Source organism: Uranotaenia lowii, chromosome 1 (genome assembly GCF_029784155.1).
Source record: "Uranotaenia lowii strain MFRU-FL chromosome 1, ASM2978415v1, whole genome shotgun sequence".
NCBI classification, from domain to species: Eukaryota; Metazoa; Arthropoda; class Insecta; order Diptera; family Culicidae; genus Uranotaenia; species Uranotaenia lowii.
In genome coordinates this window covers 181,012,931-181,032,626 of record NC_073691.1, presented here as the reverse complement: position 1 = coordinate 181,032,626, position 19,696 = coordinate 181,012,931, and the positions used below count along the sequence as shown (strand labels likewise).

At 35.0% G+C, this 19,696-nt stretch overlaps 1 protein-coding gene across 1 annotated transcript in view; it reads right to left on the bottom strand.

Moving 5' to 3' along the window:
• LOC129739076 (calcium-activated potassium channel slowpoke) overlaps positions 1–19,696 on the bottom strand; it is a 191,324-nt gene that overhangs the window by 113,009 nt on the left and 58,619 nt on the right. The window contains exon 7 of the mRNA XM_055730463.1: positions 11,694–11,785. Coding sequence (XP_055586438.1) covers positions 11,694–11,785 — 92 coding nt within the window. The remainder of the gene's footprint in view (positions 1–11,693; positions 11,786–19,696) is intronic.

Here is a 19,696-nt window from a genome sequence, read left to right as displayed (position 1 = left end):
CTGATTTTGAATTTTGATATTCTGATCGTTAATTTTTTACGGAGTTTCTGTACATATTTTGATTTAAAAAAAATTAAAAAAAAACAATCTTTTTTCATTTGGATTATACCGTATTGGAATTTGAGTGCAGCTTTCTGGAAACACATCCATGGCAAACGATCGTATCCCGTATGTTTAGTTTGATCCGTTTTTCTCGGCTCCAGTGTTGTTTGTATTCGGTATTTTCCTCAACCATGTGTATACCACAAATGCTAACAATCTACGACGATCTATTTGGGAAGTTGAACACCAGAGTATTCTTACTGAACATGAAGCGGTGGATGTTCCATTACATTGAGTTTTGATCGATGAGAAACAGAATTTAAAAAAATATTTGTAATTTTCTTCGGTTTTAAAAATTGAAATAATAATTAAGATTAATACAATATTACTGTTCGAAAGACAAACTTTGCTGAATCAAAGGAATCGAAAGATTCCCTTTAATTCAACCACGTTAAAAGAAAAGTTCGTGAACTTTTCTTTTACCGCGGTTGAACTAAAGGGAATCTTTCCATCGCTTTGATTCAGTAGAATTATTTAACCAAGTAGGCCCACAACATATATTAGAGCTGGGTGGCGTTGCTAGCACTAACTAGAGTGTCAATATTTTTCAAGCTGTCACTGATACCACTGAAAGTAAGCGCCATCTCATTTTGAGTTGTGGGCTTGTGATATAGCTCAGATGACAAGACAGTTGCCTTCTGAGCCGATGTCCGCGAGTTCGAATCCAAGAGTAAAATTGAACTCAGTTGTACCGGATAAATTTTTCAATAACTGTCCGCTAACTGTAACGTTGATACATAGTTCTTGTGTGTTCCCAAATTTTTGATAATTCAATAGATGAAATTGGGTTAATTCAATGTTGTATTAAAACTTATTTGAACTACTAACTTCAAAAAGTCGAAACATGAATACGGATATCTCGTTTTAATAAAAAAAAAATATCTGGGATTGTTACCAAATCCCTTACTGTACTCTATCCCTAAATTTAAAGCTCGATGTTATGGCTTTTCAGAGTTGGTCATATTGTGATATGAAAGACGCTTAGCACCGAACGTGCTAAAAGCGTTTATAGCAAAAAAGTAATTCTTGAGTATCAGAAACAGCTGAGCAACGAAGCAAAAACAAATCAACCGAACGCTAGAAGCGCCCGTTGGCAATCATTACGGGAACTTCTAGTTGAACAAGATACAATACTGAAAGGTTGTTTTGAAATTTCGGGTAATGGCAAGTTCTGTTCTTAAGAGCAATTGTTGGCTCTAAGGTAATTTTGGTAATGTTGATTCATCAAATGTTCAATTGAATTTGAGTTCAAATATTTGCTTCTAAACTTTGATCTAAAACATCAATGCAAATTACGTTGTTCCTTAAAAAAGTAGATTCAACAACTACAAATTAAACTTTTCAGGCAATTTGTTTGTAAAAGTTGACTTACAACATTTAAGTGAAAAATGATAACGTTAAAAATTGTTCTCTAAATGATGAAAGTATTATAATTTACTTATTAAAAGTGTACGTTAAATTGATGAATCAACGTTTTGTTCGACTGAGGCATTAGACTGAGTTGATTTGGGTTATTTTTAAATTTATCAAACCTTGGGGCTTAAAAAGCTTCGTTTCGGCTCAAAGCTCATCCATGATTTTTTGCTGTTTTTGTAACGTTTAAATGAGTAACCTTTATGTTTGTGTGGGAAAATTGAATATTTTGTGCCTAAAACTAAACATCATTTTTGTTTCTTCTGTGAAACCGAGTTTGCTAATGGTTTTTGTGCCAATTTATGAACTCTCTAAATGAAACTTTCCGCTGCACAACTTTGTCCAGGATCGTAACCTCGTATCATATTAGGCAAAAAGTTATTAGCTGTTGAATAGGGTATGTCTTTTGGCATTGAAAAACAATCAATTCAATTGACATCACTGCTGGTGCCTAGCCAAGTATTGCATGAAAAGTAGTCCTGCAATACCTCGCCAAGCACCTAGCAGTGATGCCAAATAATTTTATTATTTTTCAATGTAAAAAACATGCACTTTTTGAACACTTTATAACTATTTTTGTGTGATAAGATTCAAAGTTATGATTCTGGATGAAGCTGTAGAGCGGAAAATCTCCCTAAGAGATTTTATAAATTTGCTCAAATCCCATGAGCAGGCTCGGTTCCACAGAAGAAACAAAAATGATGTTGATTTTTAGGTACAAAATATTCAATTTTCCCACACAAACATAAATGTTCAAATTTATTCATGTAAACAATACTTAAAAATTAGGCAAAAAATCATGGATGAGTTTTGAACCAAAACGAAGTTTTTAAGACCCCAGGGTTTGAGAAATTCAAAAATGACCCCAAATCGACTCAGTCTACAGAGGCAACCCATCAGTGCATTCAATCATGAATTTCAAGCCTTCTCGAAGCTTCCAAATACAAATAACTGCGCAAATGTATCGCTCGATGTGTTTGACACTAAATATAACATTATTTTTCGGCCACAGTAAACAAATACCCTTGGTTAACATGGTGCTTCAAATAAAATAAAATCGAAAACAGTGATCCACTCAATCAAAACCCAATGTTATGGAACTTCACTTCAAATAACTGTCATTGGATAACTCTCACAGATTAGACGTGTTTTTGCTAGGCTTATGCGAAGCGGCAGTTTTGAGTTGTTTTCTTCGGAGGTTGAGTTAGAAGAAGCTCGGCAAATGTTCGAAAACAAAATCAAGCACAGAAGCAGGTCCGCGTTCTCCCAGAAAGGGGGTTTCCGGAAAAAGCCCTACAAGCTTAAAAAAGTCGAATTCCTAACGCCGTTATCGGTTCGGGTTTCAGGTATAAATACTCTAGGTGGGATATCAGGCAGTTGGATAGTTTTTTTTTTTTTTACTTTCAAATCTCCTTTCAAGGTAGCGTCTTTAAGTTGCAACGGGATCAGTTAGAGGGAGTTTTTGCTTTCACTAATCGGTTTATCGCAAAAGACAGGTCAGGTGGGTTTGTAAAAAGGAATATTTCGCGAACTTCCGCGTACGTCGAAACACTAACACAAACATCGAAAAATACGGTCAGGAATAAGGGACGTTTTTGGAATGATAGTAACGTGGTTATCGTTTTCACTGCAAGAGAGGTTATTCCCCAGATAATTCAAAAGATTGGCACCCACGATGAACTTTCTTCTACTATAGGATAAGTTTTTTTTTATAAAAATGAGCTTAGCTTATCTAGAAGCAGGTTCAACGTTGAGTAAACCAAAATCTTGTACGGAGTTCACAAACATCAATAGTGTCAATTTGAAAAATATATTTTCAAACAACGTTTTCAGGGTAACTTTAAAACAATTTTTCATGGGATAGTTTTTATCAATGTGTTTGTGAACTCTGCAGAAAATCTGGAAATTATTCTCACAGTGAAGGGTTAAGGATTTGTTTTGGAGGTCAAGTCAGCGTCCCGAATGGTTATTTGTTCGTCTGGGTGTCGAAAACTAGTATAGGTTCTGACAACAAGGCTGACAACAATGCTGACAACAATGCTGACAACGAAAAAAAAAATGGGAGTAAGAAATAGGAGCAAAGCAAAATGTTAAACGCTAGGAACAAACTATAAAGTTGTACGAATGGGAACAGAAACGTCGGATGATGTAGTTTTGTTTGTTTTTTTTTTTTTTTTTGGGAGGGTACAGATATTTGGTAAACAAAGCAACAGAACAGTCTTTTAGATAGATCAAAGCGGAAAAGCACGGTAGTGGTTTGGCTTTGTAGTAAAATCTCACCTTCGCCCCCGCTCATTCTTCAGTGTTCCCCCATACTTGGGTCTAGTTCCGATCAAGTCTATAATCTCTGGTATACAACTTGCAAATATCGCCTTTAGTTTTGTAGCAACGATTTGTTAATTATTGTTTTATTATGATTATTATTGTTAGGTTTATTTCGGTTTTCAATATAGCACAGTGGATAATGGCAGCCAATGAGTTGAGTTTTGATTCGTAATTGACGAATAGAAGTTTTATGGTTGGAAGGTTTTCGAAGCACGCAGCACATGGATTTTTTTAACGGCGCCATTTGGTATTCGTTTGGTTTTTTTTGGATAGCAGCAGGGTTCCCAGCCATTGGGATTGTACATTTTGGTTTCAATAACACATGTATGAGTTCAGTGGAGATCAGGGTAGAATAAATGGAATAAGAAGAAAGAAAAGAGAAAACAAATAGTCTTGAATATGTGTAAATCTAAAGCATTTGAAGATTGCATAGCGTAGTGTGTCTTTGTTGAAAAAAATATATAGAAGACTCGTATAATTACATTACAGGTTTCGCCAAATACTAAATATCAGAAAGAAATACCCCCACCTAGATTTCGAGAAACTTTTAACGCCATCTGTAGTGGTAACTAGACAATCTAAATACTATTATATTCATTATCAAGTACATGTAATCACGCAGTTCTATGCGCAGTTGCTTCAACCGTCAAAATATATCCATTGTTTTTACTTTCTCGTAACGTGTTTTCCTTCTCATTGGCGTTTGTGGATAACGTTCTGTTTCGATTGTACCAGTTTGACAGGATGAGTAAAGAATAAACGATTCCAAGTATAAACAAAAGAAAATTATAATGATATTTAAAAACATAAAAAAATAAATCTGTAACTCAAACTAGTCGAAGAAGTTTACCAAACAGTAAGAAGAGGACAACTCACGCACACACTCCTCAAACTTGATACTTAGTAATGTATTTTAGTAATGTGTATGTTTGCATAAAAGTTCTACTCGTTTTAAGACTGCACTCACTACATTTCTGATATATCCTTGATGGTGTTTCACGAAAAATGGATGCTCTGGAGCGTAGAAGGTATTGGGCAGTACATCGCTTACTAGTGATTATTCCTGCTCAGTTGATTGTTCGTTTTGCTAGTGATTTTTTTTTAAACTGGGATTGACTGACTTATAGATTCATTAACATAACTTAAACTTTTATGTTTTCTACAACTGCATCGCACCAACGATAGTGTATTCGAACTGTAGAACCATGTGCTTATAGTGCTATGAACTCTGTAAGTTTTACCAAAATGACTGACTCCGGAAATAGCTGGCCTATAGTTCTACAGTACGAAAAGCTCATACATTTTCTGAGGTTAAACTTAACTGTTGATCCAAATACTTTAACACTAGATGACTTTCCTAAATTAACAAATGTTTTAAATTATTTGTAATGTTTTGCCAAAGTTCCAATGTTACAGTTCCGAAAATGGATGAGGTTTGGAATCCGAACTCCAAACCAACAATAGAAGTTTAGAGTCAGAATTCAAATCCTGAATCAAATATTCATTTTTTCAAGTCTTGTGTGTTACTCATAATAAAAAAAAACATATAGGAAGTGTATTTGGAAAAAATGCCACTTTTTGTTTTATGAAGAACTTTTGACTGCATGGATGGAAATTTATGATTTTTTTATGATGTAATGTTTACGTTTGCAAATTTTTTTGACGTTCTGTCAAGTGATTTTTGAGAAAGCATCTTTTTTTTTCGAACTTTTTTTGACTTTAGTTTTTTCGACTTTTATTTATGGGCACCACGTGCGCCATCTATAATTTATACTATGAACCACCCTTTTTACAAGTTAACGAAGAAAGGTTTCTGGCTGGAAACCCGCCAGGTGCTCGCTAAAAAGTTCTGCTGCCTATTAAAAAAAAAATTCAAAATATCTCCCACTAGTGATCCAAATATTTTGCGCACGATTTGACCACCGTGTTTTGTTTATTTTACCGGTGGGCAGCTTTTTTATCTATTAGAAATGAAGTAAGGCCAGTCAGCTGGACGAATTATATTATATGAACCACCTTTTTTTCAGATCATGGCTATTTTTGATTAGGTTCTCTGTTACTCAAAATTTTTAATTTGGTCGAAATTATGACAATTTTAGCCAATTGTCCTCCTTCGGCACGAAAACAACATTTTTGATTTTTTATCACTCCTCAACAGTTTTCGCGCAATGGCACGATTCCAGATTCATCCAAAACAGAGTATAATCTTCGTGGAACTTATTGAAGTGTTCTGCAGGGATCACGGTCACATTTGAAGGAAGTCTTCTCGGTATGTTTAATTATTTATAGTGTCGATCGTTATGAAACACTGACAGATTCGTTATTTCCACAGTTTGTCAGCCTCCTCAAGTACTAGGCATGAAATTTTTCAATTTCTTCTTGTTTATTACCAGAACATCCTAGCGAGACTTGTCAACAAATAGTTTCTGGCTTTGCTGTAAATTTCGATTTTTTTTTCTAAATATTTCCCTACTAGCGATCTAAATATTTTGCGCATGATTTTACAACCGCACTTTGATTATTTTACCGGTGGGCAGCTTTTTACCTAGTAGAAATGAAGTAAGGCCTATTTATCAGTCAGCTAGACGAACCAGTGAGAAAATTTATCTTTTCAGCACTTTGGATCTTCTTGGAGTCCTTAAACTAATTACCATGTGTACTTGTTAACTTTGGACGAATAGATGATTTCCCGCGGTTTTTGGGTCTCTCACTGGGACTTTCCTGGATTATTCTCAATCCTGTCCAAAACATTTTGTCAATGGGCTTCTACATTGCACGCTATCTCAAAAACCACTTAACAAATTTTCACCAAATTTGGTTCATGTGCAGTGCCCACTGCATCACAACGTAGCTTCGAACTACTTGGCAGATAGGATTGAAAAGTTTCAACATAAAACAATCTCACCAAAATCCATCGACAGCCGGAAGTGACTTCAAACACTTCTCATCCCCGGCAGTGTCTTGTTCGTGATCATCGGGTTTTCAATTCATCTTCACATTTCATAACTACTAGGCACAAATTAAACTTTTGATTTTACGATTCAAGATTCTTGGAAATTTTCTAGCCGAAAAAACACAACCGTCATCGACGGCCACAGCCTACCCTGATTTTCACCTTTTGTTCAATTTCGATTCATGCATTCGAAAGTTATTCATAAAACAAGATGTTGCTTTTTTCGAATACACTCTTTAACCCCTTGGATTAATGCATTGAAAGTAATCTATAGTAATTCAAAAATTAAGTTTTTATCAGAATGTCAATTGAAAGATGAAAAAAATGCCCAGTTTTGTATCTACTTTTCCTTTACACTTTCGCTTACAACTAAAACTTAAATAAACTTGTACGTGTTTTTACTTCGAAATTTCAACTTGTAATTTTGTCTTTAAAATATTCGTTTTGATCGCACTGCCCTCTGCCCGTGATTTTAAGATGGAATTCGGGTGCCGAGCTACCGCAAAACCAAATGTGAGATTTTTTTTGTGGTTTTTGCCAAAACAAACTAAACTACGATGTAATTTCTTTGTTCTCATCAGGTTCGGCACCCGAATAAAAAGTCACCAGAACCGTAGATTTAGTGGAACGAAAAAATAAACCTGTAAAATAACCTTTGGAAGAGATTTGTGTGATGAAAGAATGAATTTTCATTTCTGTAGATATTTGAGTCGTTCAGAATATGCAGTGCTTTTGATAGTTGGAAACTGCGAAACCCTGGAACCGCAACCAATAACACATTTTTTTTATCGGTTTGAGGTTCCGGAAATCGCAGTTTAGAGTTACGATAGGCTTTAATTTCTTGAACCGGTTGCAAAAATTAACCTAAGGTATGCAGACTTAACTCCTCAGCAAGACACGTTGCCGAAGATAATGGAACGGAAGTTCGACAAACCCCTTGGTAGATTTCCGCATTGAGTATTTGCACACGTGTTACAAGCTTTATCAAACTCTAGCGGCCCTAGGGATGGTCCTGGCGATTTGACTTTTCCCACCGCATCACGTTTCGGTTGAATAAGCGTATGGATTTTTTTTGTTTGAAAAATCTTACATCGTTTTTATTTGAGGAATTAAAAAGTGGATAGACTGTCAAGACAAATTGCATTGAGAAAAAAATGGAACAATTTTTGCGCTAATATGCGTGGCTGCGGCATACAGGCTGTGCAAGCGAAATGAAATTTTCTACATCAAAAGTTTATCGATTGTTATTTTTTAAATTAATTTTGTAAATATATATATTATAAAAGTGAAGAATAAATATATCATATATTGTCTGGAATGGTCAATGAAAAGGGCAGAAACTGAAGAACGTTTTAACTGATTGACTAGTGGCGGTGGTTGAAAAAAAACCATGAACAATGAAAAATGCATATTTGAAACAGTGACAACGCAATGGGTGTAATCTGAAGAACCGAGAAATGAAAACAATTGAAGGAGAACAAAAAATACGAGGTATAAGTTTGAGTTTTTTGGACTAAAGAGGGGCCAATTGAGAAAGTAATAACAATAATAAGTGAATGTAAACAACGGAACGAAAGTTAACTTTCCAACGAAAACTTGTGTTCCGGGAACTGTGCTATATTCATAATGGGATAGAAAAGGTTGAACTTTTTTTGCAAATCAGCTAAACTAGTTAAGTAAATATATAGGAAACTCATAATTGGAAAAAAGGAATGCAATCAAACTGTGCAGTAAAAATTAATCTCTAAGAAATCTTCAAAACGGAAACAAAATTCTAGGAGGTTGCGTTTTGTAAAAATGTGGCTTTCTACGATATCATTTTGTTACTATTTTTACGTTTAAAAATCAAATTTCAGATCTGTGATTGTTTTCATAGAATTTCATTTATAACTGGTAAAAAACAATATCCAATTTGTTCATATATTGAAATTTTGCATCTTGAAAAGTACGTGACCGCGTTTCGTTTGATTGTCGTTTCTCTCTGATTTTTTTTAATTGTCTAGTGTGCGTAACTGTTGAACATAGTGGAATATCAATGCTTGAAATTCAAGATTGAAATCTATCTTCTGTGAAAGGGATCGTTAGAATTTTTAGCTAAAGACGCCGGTGAACATGAAATTGGCTGGAGGATATAGCTCAGTGCTGTTTTTTTTTTTGTATGCAATCAGATGGGATTAACAAAATGGAAGCATTCGACCGTTCAAAGCTGGCTTTTTGAGTGGTCACTCATATGAGTTACGATTCAGGCGGTACAAACACCGATGAAATGATTTCCAGCCATAAAAAAACAAAATTCAGCTCAACAGATTCAATTACAAAATTTATTCGAATGCGAAATTTTGCAATCAAACTAAAAGCTGATTCGTAAAGCATCGATAGGAGACAAAAAAGTATGAACAAAACACAAAAGTTCTAAAAAAGATCTCATTTTTGTCGGAAACAAGGACGGGAAATGAAAGGGGTTGAAAGTTGGTTTTCGCTTTCGATAAGAAATAATCAAAAGAAGTGATGGTGTTCTCGCATTCTTAGAATCTTTCTTGAAAGGTAACGCCTAGATGAGAAGGAAATTTTCTGCAAAGGTTGGCAAGCATGCACGTTCATTGATGTAAAAAGAATACTAAAAAAACTAGAATCAAAACAAACCAAAACAACTCAAATCGAAATCAATAAATAAAAACGATAATCAAACCAACAAATTCAAAACAAAGATAAAAAAGAGCTAAAACATACTGTATGGTAAATCATCAAACTTATTTTGATGTTATTTCAACATGTTTCACTGTCTATCATCACTTGCAATGTACTGTTGTCTACGATTTATTATCTATCAAATTACGCGAACAATCAGAAATGTTTTCTTTTTTTCGAATTGTTCACATCAATTACATTTAAAGCCGCGGCGAGCTTCAATCCAAGATCGAGAGCAAAATCTAAACAACCGGTAGCGAGAAACCGGATTAAAAGAGAAAAAAACAACCTAGCCGTTCTCAGAAACCAATACACGGAATACATACCGCCAAGAAACCAATGCCTTATCGAAAATGCCGTATCGTTATTGCAGCTTCTGAGACAAATCTCAAATAATCGAAGAAATGAAAGTTCAATTCAAACGCACTCTATCCGAATGGCTAGCATCACATTCGAATGCTGAACTATGATCGACTTTGTTCCGGTAGAAACAAAAGACAGAAAAATACCTCAACATTCAGGTTGGAATCGTTCTCGTGCAATCTGGGTGCACTGCTAGTTTTCTCGTTATTGCTTCAAATTCTATGTGGAATGCTTCCCGGAAGGTGACAAACCGTTCGAGTTTCGCTAGTACAAATGACAAATGATTAGTTTACTAATACTTTACAAATTTACATGTACAGTTCGACCTCCCACAATTCGTCTGGAAAGTCTACAGCATCCACAATAGCTCCGAGTGATTCAATTTGCTAATGATGAAATATATCAAAATAAATTTGCTGTTTACCCTAGATCATGACCAAACAGTGTTGTGACTAGTGTGTGGTGTATAAGTGTGTGTGTGTTTTGTTGTCGCTAGTATGAATTGTGTGTGTGTGTCCACATGATGAGGAAATGCCATTCCCGAAGTCAACTCGAAAGACTTTGACCGACCGAACAACGTTCTGGCAGCACTGCCAACGTTTAATGAACGAACACAAAACTGGTCGGTGGGTTACTTTTTTTTTTAAATAAAAAACTTCACACAGCAACAGGAAACGAGGGAAAATCAACTGAGAAATCAAAAATCAAAGGTTACAATAGAAATCAAAAATCAGAATTTGAAGATCAAATAATAAATATCTGGAATCAGGAATCAGTTGGTGGTGACGCTATCTTTGTTGAAAAAGAAAACATCGCACGCTAACGCTAGCCGGTTAAGAATCATTCTCTTTTGATGGCGATATTTACAGCTTAGTAAGCCATGGTCAACTAACGTGGCGATGTTTAAAATCTCAACAAACACACGAACATTCAGAGAAATGTTTGAAAAAACTGTTTTTTGAAAAGAAAAACTACCGGTTCAATTGTACTGTAATAGGACTGTTTCAGGTGAGTTTTGTATGAAGTTCAGCGAAAATCAGTCGAGCGTGTTCGGAAATGACAATTATCCAAATCATAATTTACACCATGGAAACATTGCGTAACCTGGGTGGAACAAGCAGAGATTATTTAATGGACGATTGTGACAAACCTTTTTTTGTGATTACTGAGTAGTTTACCAAACGATTTAAAAAATGAGCTAGAAGGTTATCTATTTCCTAACTTCGAACCACCCAGGTGAAATCATTCGATTAGACTATTAAACAGCACTTATGAAACCGGATAGAACTGAAGGAGTGTGATTGTGAGTGTCTCTAGTTTTTTTTTTCAAAGTTTGGATAATATAAATAAACAAGTATTAAATTATATTCATATTTGCATATTGGAGGTTTTTCGCCGGTATGGTAGCTCGCCGTTGATTTTCCAACTGAAATCGTAATCAAACGAATGATTTCTGGGATTTCGGGGTAGAAAATCGAACGACTGACAGCGACAGCGATTATCCAAACCTATACAAAACGAGCAACTTTACAGCCAATTAGTCAATCTTGAACGAACTAAAGAACAAACGAAACTTCAAAAGAATAACACCTTAGAATCCAATAAAATTGAACCAAACTGAAGGGTTATCTTTACTGATTAAAAAGGAGGAAAATGAGTGGACAATCCAAATCAATCAAAGGTTGTAAATAAAAAAAAATTAAAGAATAAAACAACAAAACAATAAAAGGATGGAAACGAAACTGAAATAATAATAAAACAAAACTACAAAACCAATGAAGGAAAGTTGAAGAGAATGGTTTTTTGTTCTTGTTCAAATGTCTTGCAAACAATAGGTACGCCCGTGTACCTTCTTCTAACGTCCTTCGTGTACTTTCCGCCATACTTATTTCGTTGCGCCGCTAATTCTGTGATTTCCGGAATCCAACTGGCAAACACCGCCTAGAAAGGTGAATGGGGTGAAAAAGGAGGAAGAGCATGTTGCCAAGCAGAAAACAGTTCAGTAAATGCTTTGTTTTTGTTGTTGTTTTTTTTTTTGGTGGCAGTTGTTTCTTGCTATGCTATGATAGACTATTGTTTTGATACTAGGCACTGCTTTTGCGGCACACGCACTCCAGTGCCATCTTTTTGTCGTTGTCGGTGACAGCTAACCGGATTACTTCTTAATCTACTGTGGTAAATATGTATATCATTGAGTGCTGGTTTTCTTTCCTGACACCTGGTGACCGTACTCTACGCGCACTTTTCTCAATTCCCTAGCGTTTGTTAATGTTGTTCCACATCCCACCGATAGATGGGCTCCATGTATTTCGAGATATTTTATTTTGGAATTTTATAATTATTTTATCAGCTCTTCCAAGTCAGCAGGGTAAATAATCTAACTAAGTAGTGTTGGCTGAAGAAAGTGAGTTCAAAACTGATTGAAAACAAAAAAAAAATTGCTTCAAACTACTTATGATTAATCAAATGCAGTATAGTGGTCAAACGAACACAAAACAAACAAAATCGACAAAAAAAACTTGGTAGAATCACACGAAACAGTAAAAACACGACGAGGAATATCAAAATCTCCTGATTCACTTGAGTACTTTAATTCAATTCTTAAATAGTAAGTAACAAAAGTTGAAAAAAAAACAACGTCGTTTACTTGGGTTAAACAGTGGCAGACTTAGGCCACTGACCATACTGACTGGACACTCGATTTCGTTTTCTGGATAATTTTTCCAGAAAAAAAAACAAAAAAAATCATTTTTCCAACAGTACGCAATGTCGATTCCAGAGTGCGCATCGATCGATTTGAAGAAATGCTATCCCAGTTAGGAAATGCCACCCAACTTTAAAAATAAAACACGCAATTTCTACGATAAAATCGGGCTAAACAGGACCATTTTTCCTACAGGGCATTTTTTGTCAAATTTTTCAGGTTCGCCACCTGTTGTCGGTATTGCGAACCTACAAAAGCTGACAACAAAAAATTAGACAGAAAATGGTTGAATTTTTGTTCTAAGAGTCAAGTCAGTATGGTCAGTGCTTAGGCTGTGACGGGAAAAGATCAAAAAGACTACTGAACTGATTAGTTGGTTCTGCAGAAACTATCGCGGCGAACGTTACGGGAAATTCAAAACCAACGATTAATTAACGAAAAGTCAAAACCAATGAATCCCCTCAATGGAAGTGGAAGTGATGCAACAATTGTGAGGCGACCGCAATCTAGGAATTTGTAGTTTCTCACACGTAAGTGTTAAGAGAAAGCGGGCGAAACACAACGATATACTGGTAAACACTATAAAACAATGGAAAAAAGTGCATTTTCAAACTAGACCAAATGAAAACGCATTCATAGGAGAAAAAAAATCAAAGTTAAAGAAGACCTCAGCTGCCATTTACAATGTCTGTTCGGTGTTAAGGTGTTAAGAGTTGCATAACTTTAGAAGAGCAGTCCGAAAATGAAAGCTATTCAACCATCCAGAGTAAGGATGCCAGAATTTTTTCCCGGACATATCCGGATCGGAGAAATCCTAGTGATTTTATCTAATAACCTGACCAAATCTGGGCTAATTTGGTCAAAAACACGGATTTATTCAGTAAAAATCAAGAGAAAAAAAATTGATTATTTTGTTTTTCATCAAAATACATCAGCAGTTTGTAAATCGTATTTAAGGCTTAAAAAAACGGTCATGATTATTTAGATAAAATTTGCTCAAATAGGTTCGTTTTTGGAACCAAACTTTTTTTTTAACTTAATTCTAGTTTTTTGTTACATTTTACAAATAAAATAATAAAACTATTTTCAACGAAATCCGGGCAACTGGGTCGGACCGGACTTTTCCTAAATTCTAAAACAATCAATTTAAGAATCATTCGAGATTGTGATATGTTAATGATTCGTCCGGGAGATTTTTTTGTTTTTCGTAAATCAGGTTTCAAAAACTTGAATGAAACTATAATTGAATTAAGACAATCGATAAAGTCCTTTCAATTTGGTCATAGTTTTTTTTTTGGAAAACTACCAAATACTAGCAGGGCGTTTTCAGGCAGTGATGCCAACTGGTTTTCAGAAATGTCTGGAAGATTTTGTAAAAAAAGTCTGGAATAGTCTGGATGACTAACGTTATAGGTGACGACCTTTTTTTAGGTCGCCAGATCGCAATATTGTAGTCTAGGGATCAATACTCATTACTTGAAAATAGTCAATGTCTGAGTCTATGTGAACAAAAGCTTAGAGCCATTCAGCTGTCAAAATAACTTCTGTATTCTGCTTCACAGTAAATTTAGTGTTGCCGTTATGAGCTATTGGAATTCAATAGTTTTTTTTTTATTGAAACGTTGAGCTTATAGAAATTTCTGGACAAATCTGGATAATTTATGAAAAGTCTGGACCAGACAACATGAGGTCTGTATTTCTGGATGACAATAAAAATCTGGAAGATTTCAGAAAAATCTGAAAGGTTGGCAACGCGGTTTTCAGGGTTCATCTTAAAATTAGCGCACAACTGACAGATCGCTTCCTAGTTTTATGAAAGGTCAGTTGTGCTAGCGACTGCTCATTATCGCTTACAAGTTAGTTGGCTTTCTGTCTGACACTCTCTTTTATCGTGAGAGCAGAGGCATATTCTAGGATGCCACAGAACCTTGGCAACAACATCAAACATAATAAAAAATTCAAGATTGGTTCGAACTTGCCTCCCACGACCTCAATGCATTCCTTCAGTCAGTTGCGAATGCCTTCGACGATGCTCCACTGATCTCACTGACAGGACACTTAGACCAAAAACTCGACCATTTTGAGGCTAGTTTTTTTGTCAAATTTTGCAGGTTTGCAATACCGGCGCGGTAGGTGGCGAACCTACCATTTTTTCCAATACAAATGTCCTGTAGGAAAAATGTACCTGTTTAGTCCGATTTTATCGTAGGAATTGCTTATTTTTTAAAAGTTGGGTGGCAGTTTCTAACTGGGATAGCATTTCTTCAAATCGATCGATGCGCACTCTGGAATCGATGTTGCGTACTGTTGGAAAAATTATCCAACAAACGAAATCGAGTGTCCAGTCAGTATGGTCAGTGGATGCCCGTTCGCATTTTTTTCCGTAAATGACGTTCGAAACCTATGTCAGTGCCATTTTTGGATCATCTCTGGTACCTCATCTTGAGGCTGAGAGTTTTTCATACACGTCTAAGCCTGCTGTGAATCCATCTGAACCTTAGCTCAGCTTAGAGGATTCAGTGTTTAGTCGTTGTAAGCATTGGTCTTGAAGTTAGACTCAAAAAACCCTACAGGGTTTCTTCCAGGAACACAAGTTCGATATTTTCTTTGAAAAATTTCGAAATTTTTTTGAGAATTTCTTTCGCTGTACAATTTTTCTCCAGACTCTCCTTGAGCAATTGGTGATGAAGAAATCCCTGTTAAGAGTTTTAGTAGCAAGCATCACTTTTGAAAAAAAGTATGGAGGTCTAAGAAGGGTGTTTTTAACAATTCATGTATTTTTACCGGTTTAACCTGGTTGCCAAGATTCCAAAGAAGGTATGTAGGTATTTTAGTTGCTTGGTTGATTGGATTTGATACTAGGTATATAAGAAAGTCTTGAGTGTTTTCAAAAAGTACAGGAGTTCTATTCCTTTATTGTCACTCTGTACATATGTAATGCACATAATAAGTTATTTCCGTTCCTTAATCCAAACTAGTTTTTGGTTTAAACTTTTCGCACAACGATGCTATGCCTAATGAATTTCAATAAGAGATTTTAATGAACTAATTAAAAAATTAATTAACCTACTACAACAAACTTCTAAAACAAAGCAGATTTTTTTTAATTTAAGATTAGTTGAATTTCGTTTACATTGTATTTCCAAAAACCATTGAATGACAAACTGAATTAAAATTTACTATTATATCTACCTAACATCGAGAGCATGATGCAAAAATTGGATAAAAGCTAAAATTCGTGAAATCAGTGAAAAGTTGAAGTTGTAATGTTTACTCGGTTACCAGAGCGTAAAATAACATATCAGTGTATGTTTTTTTTTTCAAAACAAAATTGATTCCTAATTGATTGGTTGAAAAACTTAAATAACAAACAACAATATATTTGACCATATTTTTTCCGAATGTTCAGTCAATTGACTTTTGACTAATTTGTTTTTTATGTTCATTTTTACATTGCAATTGAAAAATTAAGTTTAAAAACGTGCGAACTGTGAAAAAAAATTTGAACTATCCAAATATTTAAAATTCAATTTACTAAAGTGTTTTAATGGTTCAGTGTTGGTGAATTCGAAATGTTTTAGCAGCTGAGGAAAACAATATCGTGATAAAAAAAGACTAAATGCATTTTCCGATTTTGGATTTCAAAGTGTACATCAACAGGAAAATCTTGCTGTTGAAATTTCGTTTACTGTTAAATTTATGGAAGTTTTTTTTTTTTCAAATAATACTCTGTATATCACGAATTCGAAAGACTTTGTAATCAACGCATTACAGTTCTGGCCCATGTACATTAGACCGCTGGAAGTTTTGTATGAAAATTTCTAATTTATACATGTTTACACCTCCCATAACTTGTTTTGGTTGTTTCTACTGTCACAAATAGCGATGAAAATTTTGGAAGCGATTCAGTCCTGCATTAGCGCAACAAGTTTCAATTTTGTAGGGAAATTTGTATGGGATTAAAAAAAAATCATTAAAAAATCACCAGAGATATACTGAAGGTTAAAAAAAATATATTTCAGGATTTTTAATATTCCACAGTACATTTCTTGTAAACAAACCTTAAACCTAACTTTTACTTCAGAAAAGATATTCGATGTTATTCAAATTTTTTTTTTAATTTTAACGTTTTTGACTGCTCTTTTAAAATCTGTTCAACCGTAGGATGAAAATAGAAAATCACAAAAAACGGGTTCAAATTTTTGACTTATTTAAATTGACAAAAAAAAATCTTGAAATTTGTCAAAGTTCTAGCCAGCAACACCTGCCATTATTAAATAATATTCAATGAATTCAGATTTTTTATTTTGAAATGGTTAAAACTTTTTTCGTGAAATAATTACCTTCTTCTCATGTTACCAAAAAAAAAACTTAAGAATAGACAAAAGACAAACTTCATTTTAAGCTTATTTGAATTTAATTTAATACACAAAAATTTCTTCTTCCCTAAAATTACCACACAAAATTGAAATGCTTTGCGCTAATTCTGGAATCAACCAAACCATCTCAAATTTTACACTGATGCTTAGTAATCCAAAAGTCAACGAAAAAACATAAGGGAGCAAAAAGTCTTTTTTTTTCAGCGGTCTAATGTACATCATTCAATAGAACAAAACACATAAAACGAAATTGTTTATTAATCACAAAATGCATTAATTTTCATCACAATTCTATTGCAAACGAAAATGCAAGGAATGGATCATGCTCGTTCCGTTCAGTTTGACTGTACGATAAACAAATTCCAACATGGAAATCGAAGGGGCCCAAAACTTTGATAGCAGCCCCTACATTCCGAAAAGGGGTAGGCATAATAGCGGCGCGTTATTAAAACATATCGTAAATTTTCCGGAATGCACTCGGGTGTTTTTTTTATGTTGCTCAACTATCAGTTACACTTGCTCCGAAATTTTCACCATCAATGGATCGATGGCATAATCTATTTCACAAAGAGATGTCACCAGTGGCGTGTAGGAGCTGTCAAACCTCATGATAAAAAAAAACTCGGAGTAACATTTCGTAAGGGTTGAAACCAGCAGTTGGCTCGAAACGAGAGAAAACGTGCTTGAGATTTGGAAACATCTAATCAAAACGTGTTGAAAACTCAAACACTGTTGTTTCAAAAATTATATGCTTAATATTTACTTATTGGTCATTGATTATACAAATTTCAGTAAGTTTTTAGTTTCTGATATTTGCAAATTTTTCCCCTATTTTGTTCTCGATTTCAGTTACATCTGGAAGTTTCGCTCAACTGATCGGTCGTCCTACTCGGAAAACTAATGATGCCATTTCATAGGGAGGTGAGTACATACAATCAAATTTTCTAGACTTTTATGACTATGATCACAGATGATATAATGACCCAACTTTCATATGAAGATTTCTTATATTTGTTTACTTTATGTAATTCAATTACGACCAACCCAAAAATCTGTAAAGAATCCATTGTTAAAGTTACGTTAAGTTGAGTAGCTTCATATTTTAGTTATGCTTGCGTTTCCAAATTTTCATTCTAAGAATGGATAGACACAAGAACTGGATCAGAAGAACTGACGGATTTCTAAATCGGTCATCAACATGCTTCAACAAACAGGCCCGAAACCAGTGTTTCAATCAGAAATGCTTTCTTCACTCGGTCCCTTTTTTTCGGAATTTGGTGCTTTATTTTTTAAAGTCGACCAAATTTCTTTTATTTACGATAAAATGACGCCAAACATTGATGGGTGTACTATTCATTGATAAGTTGAGCAACGAAACAAACAAAATATCGACAGTCTAGACCTGAAAGCGCCAAACCCGATGAGGATCATAATTCAGAATCAGAATTAGATATTTATATTTGGTATCAAAATTCAAACATAATTGATTCTGTTATTGAAATCGGGATGCCAAACCAATAATCAACTAGGGCTTGTGTTAATTATTTTAACAAGATTTTTTATCGTTTGGGGAAGCATAATCCATTCCTGGCAACTTCTACGGGTTATTCAATTGAGTTAGTGTGTTTCCAGAGATGGCTTAACTGCTTCCTATCGTGCCATTAAGATAATTAAACTATCCAAAAACAACAGATGTAGCACATAAATTGGAACGAAAACGTGTAAATTGAAAAAAAAAAACAAAAACAGATTCATCAGTCACTATCATCATTATGCAGCACTACTGAACGTATCGACTGATCGTGGGGACCTCTAACGAAATAGTGGGAACGGCAGGTATGAAGATTAAAATGACGCTAAACAAAATTCCTGTTCCGCAAAATATCTCTCTTTCTCTCTCGCTCGTTTGGTCATTCAGTCGACGAGTTTCATTTTGGTGTCGTTTTGGGGATAAAATTGTTCCCTATCCCTTTCCGATGACACTCCGATTAGTGTGCCAAAAACGGACTTTCTAAAAACATTTTTTCATCCGAGAACACGATGGCACACATCTGTCAGTTAAAGGGAGTGCCATAATGTACTCTGAACAGATGCTAAATAGATCGCCGGGGAGTCTCGCCCCGATAATTCTTCGTTTCAAAAGTTTGGGCATGATAGCGTGACCTGTTGGAGTTTTGGGTGTGTAGTTTTGTTTGGCCACTACAAATTCGGGTGCTCCCCAACAGATGTCTCTGGGGCAGTTGGGAGTCCCAAAGGGATGCTTTCAAACAAACAATGTCAGACGCCAGTTGGCTGAGTCACTAGCCACGTTTGCCCTTCTTATTTGAATCGAAATGGATCATCAGTAAGGGGAAAACAATATTAGAAGATAATTTCGTTTCCAAAGGAATGATGAAACGAGTAGTAACAGTAGGGATGGCAGTAGCATTTTAGTAGTAGTGGTAGCTGTAGTGAAACGTTAGTTCAATCACAGGTCGACTGAAACCAGCCGGGGGTTCACGTGTAAGGGAAACTGGAAACAAAACTGCATTTCAAGAGTGTTTTCCATCGAAGATCACTTCAAAACTATCGACAACATTAAACGGGATAAGATACGCAACCTTTTACAAAAGTTATACATATTATTTTGGAAAACAGGTTAAGGTATTCGATGGACGCAACATTTTAAAAAATAAAAACAAAAGTTCAAAAAGATGTAACTTGGTTGGTTGGTTGTTGGAACCGAAGAGTCGAAATTAGATAATGCCGGAAAAAGAAACATCAAAAACA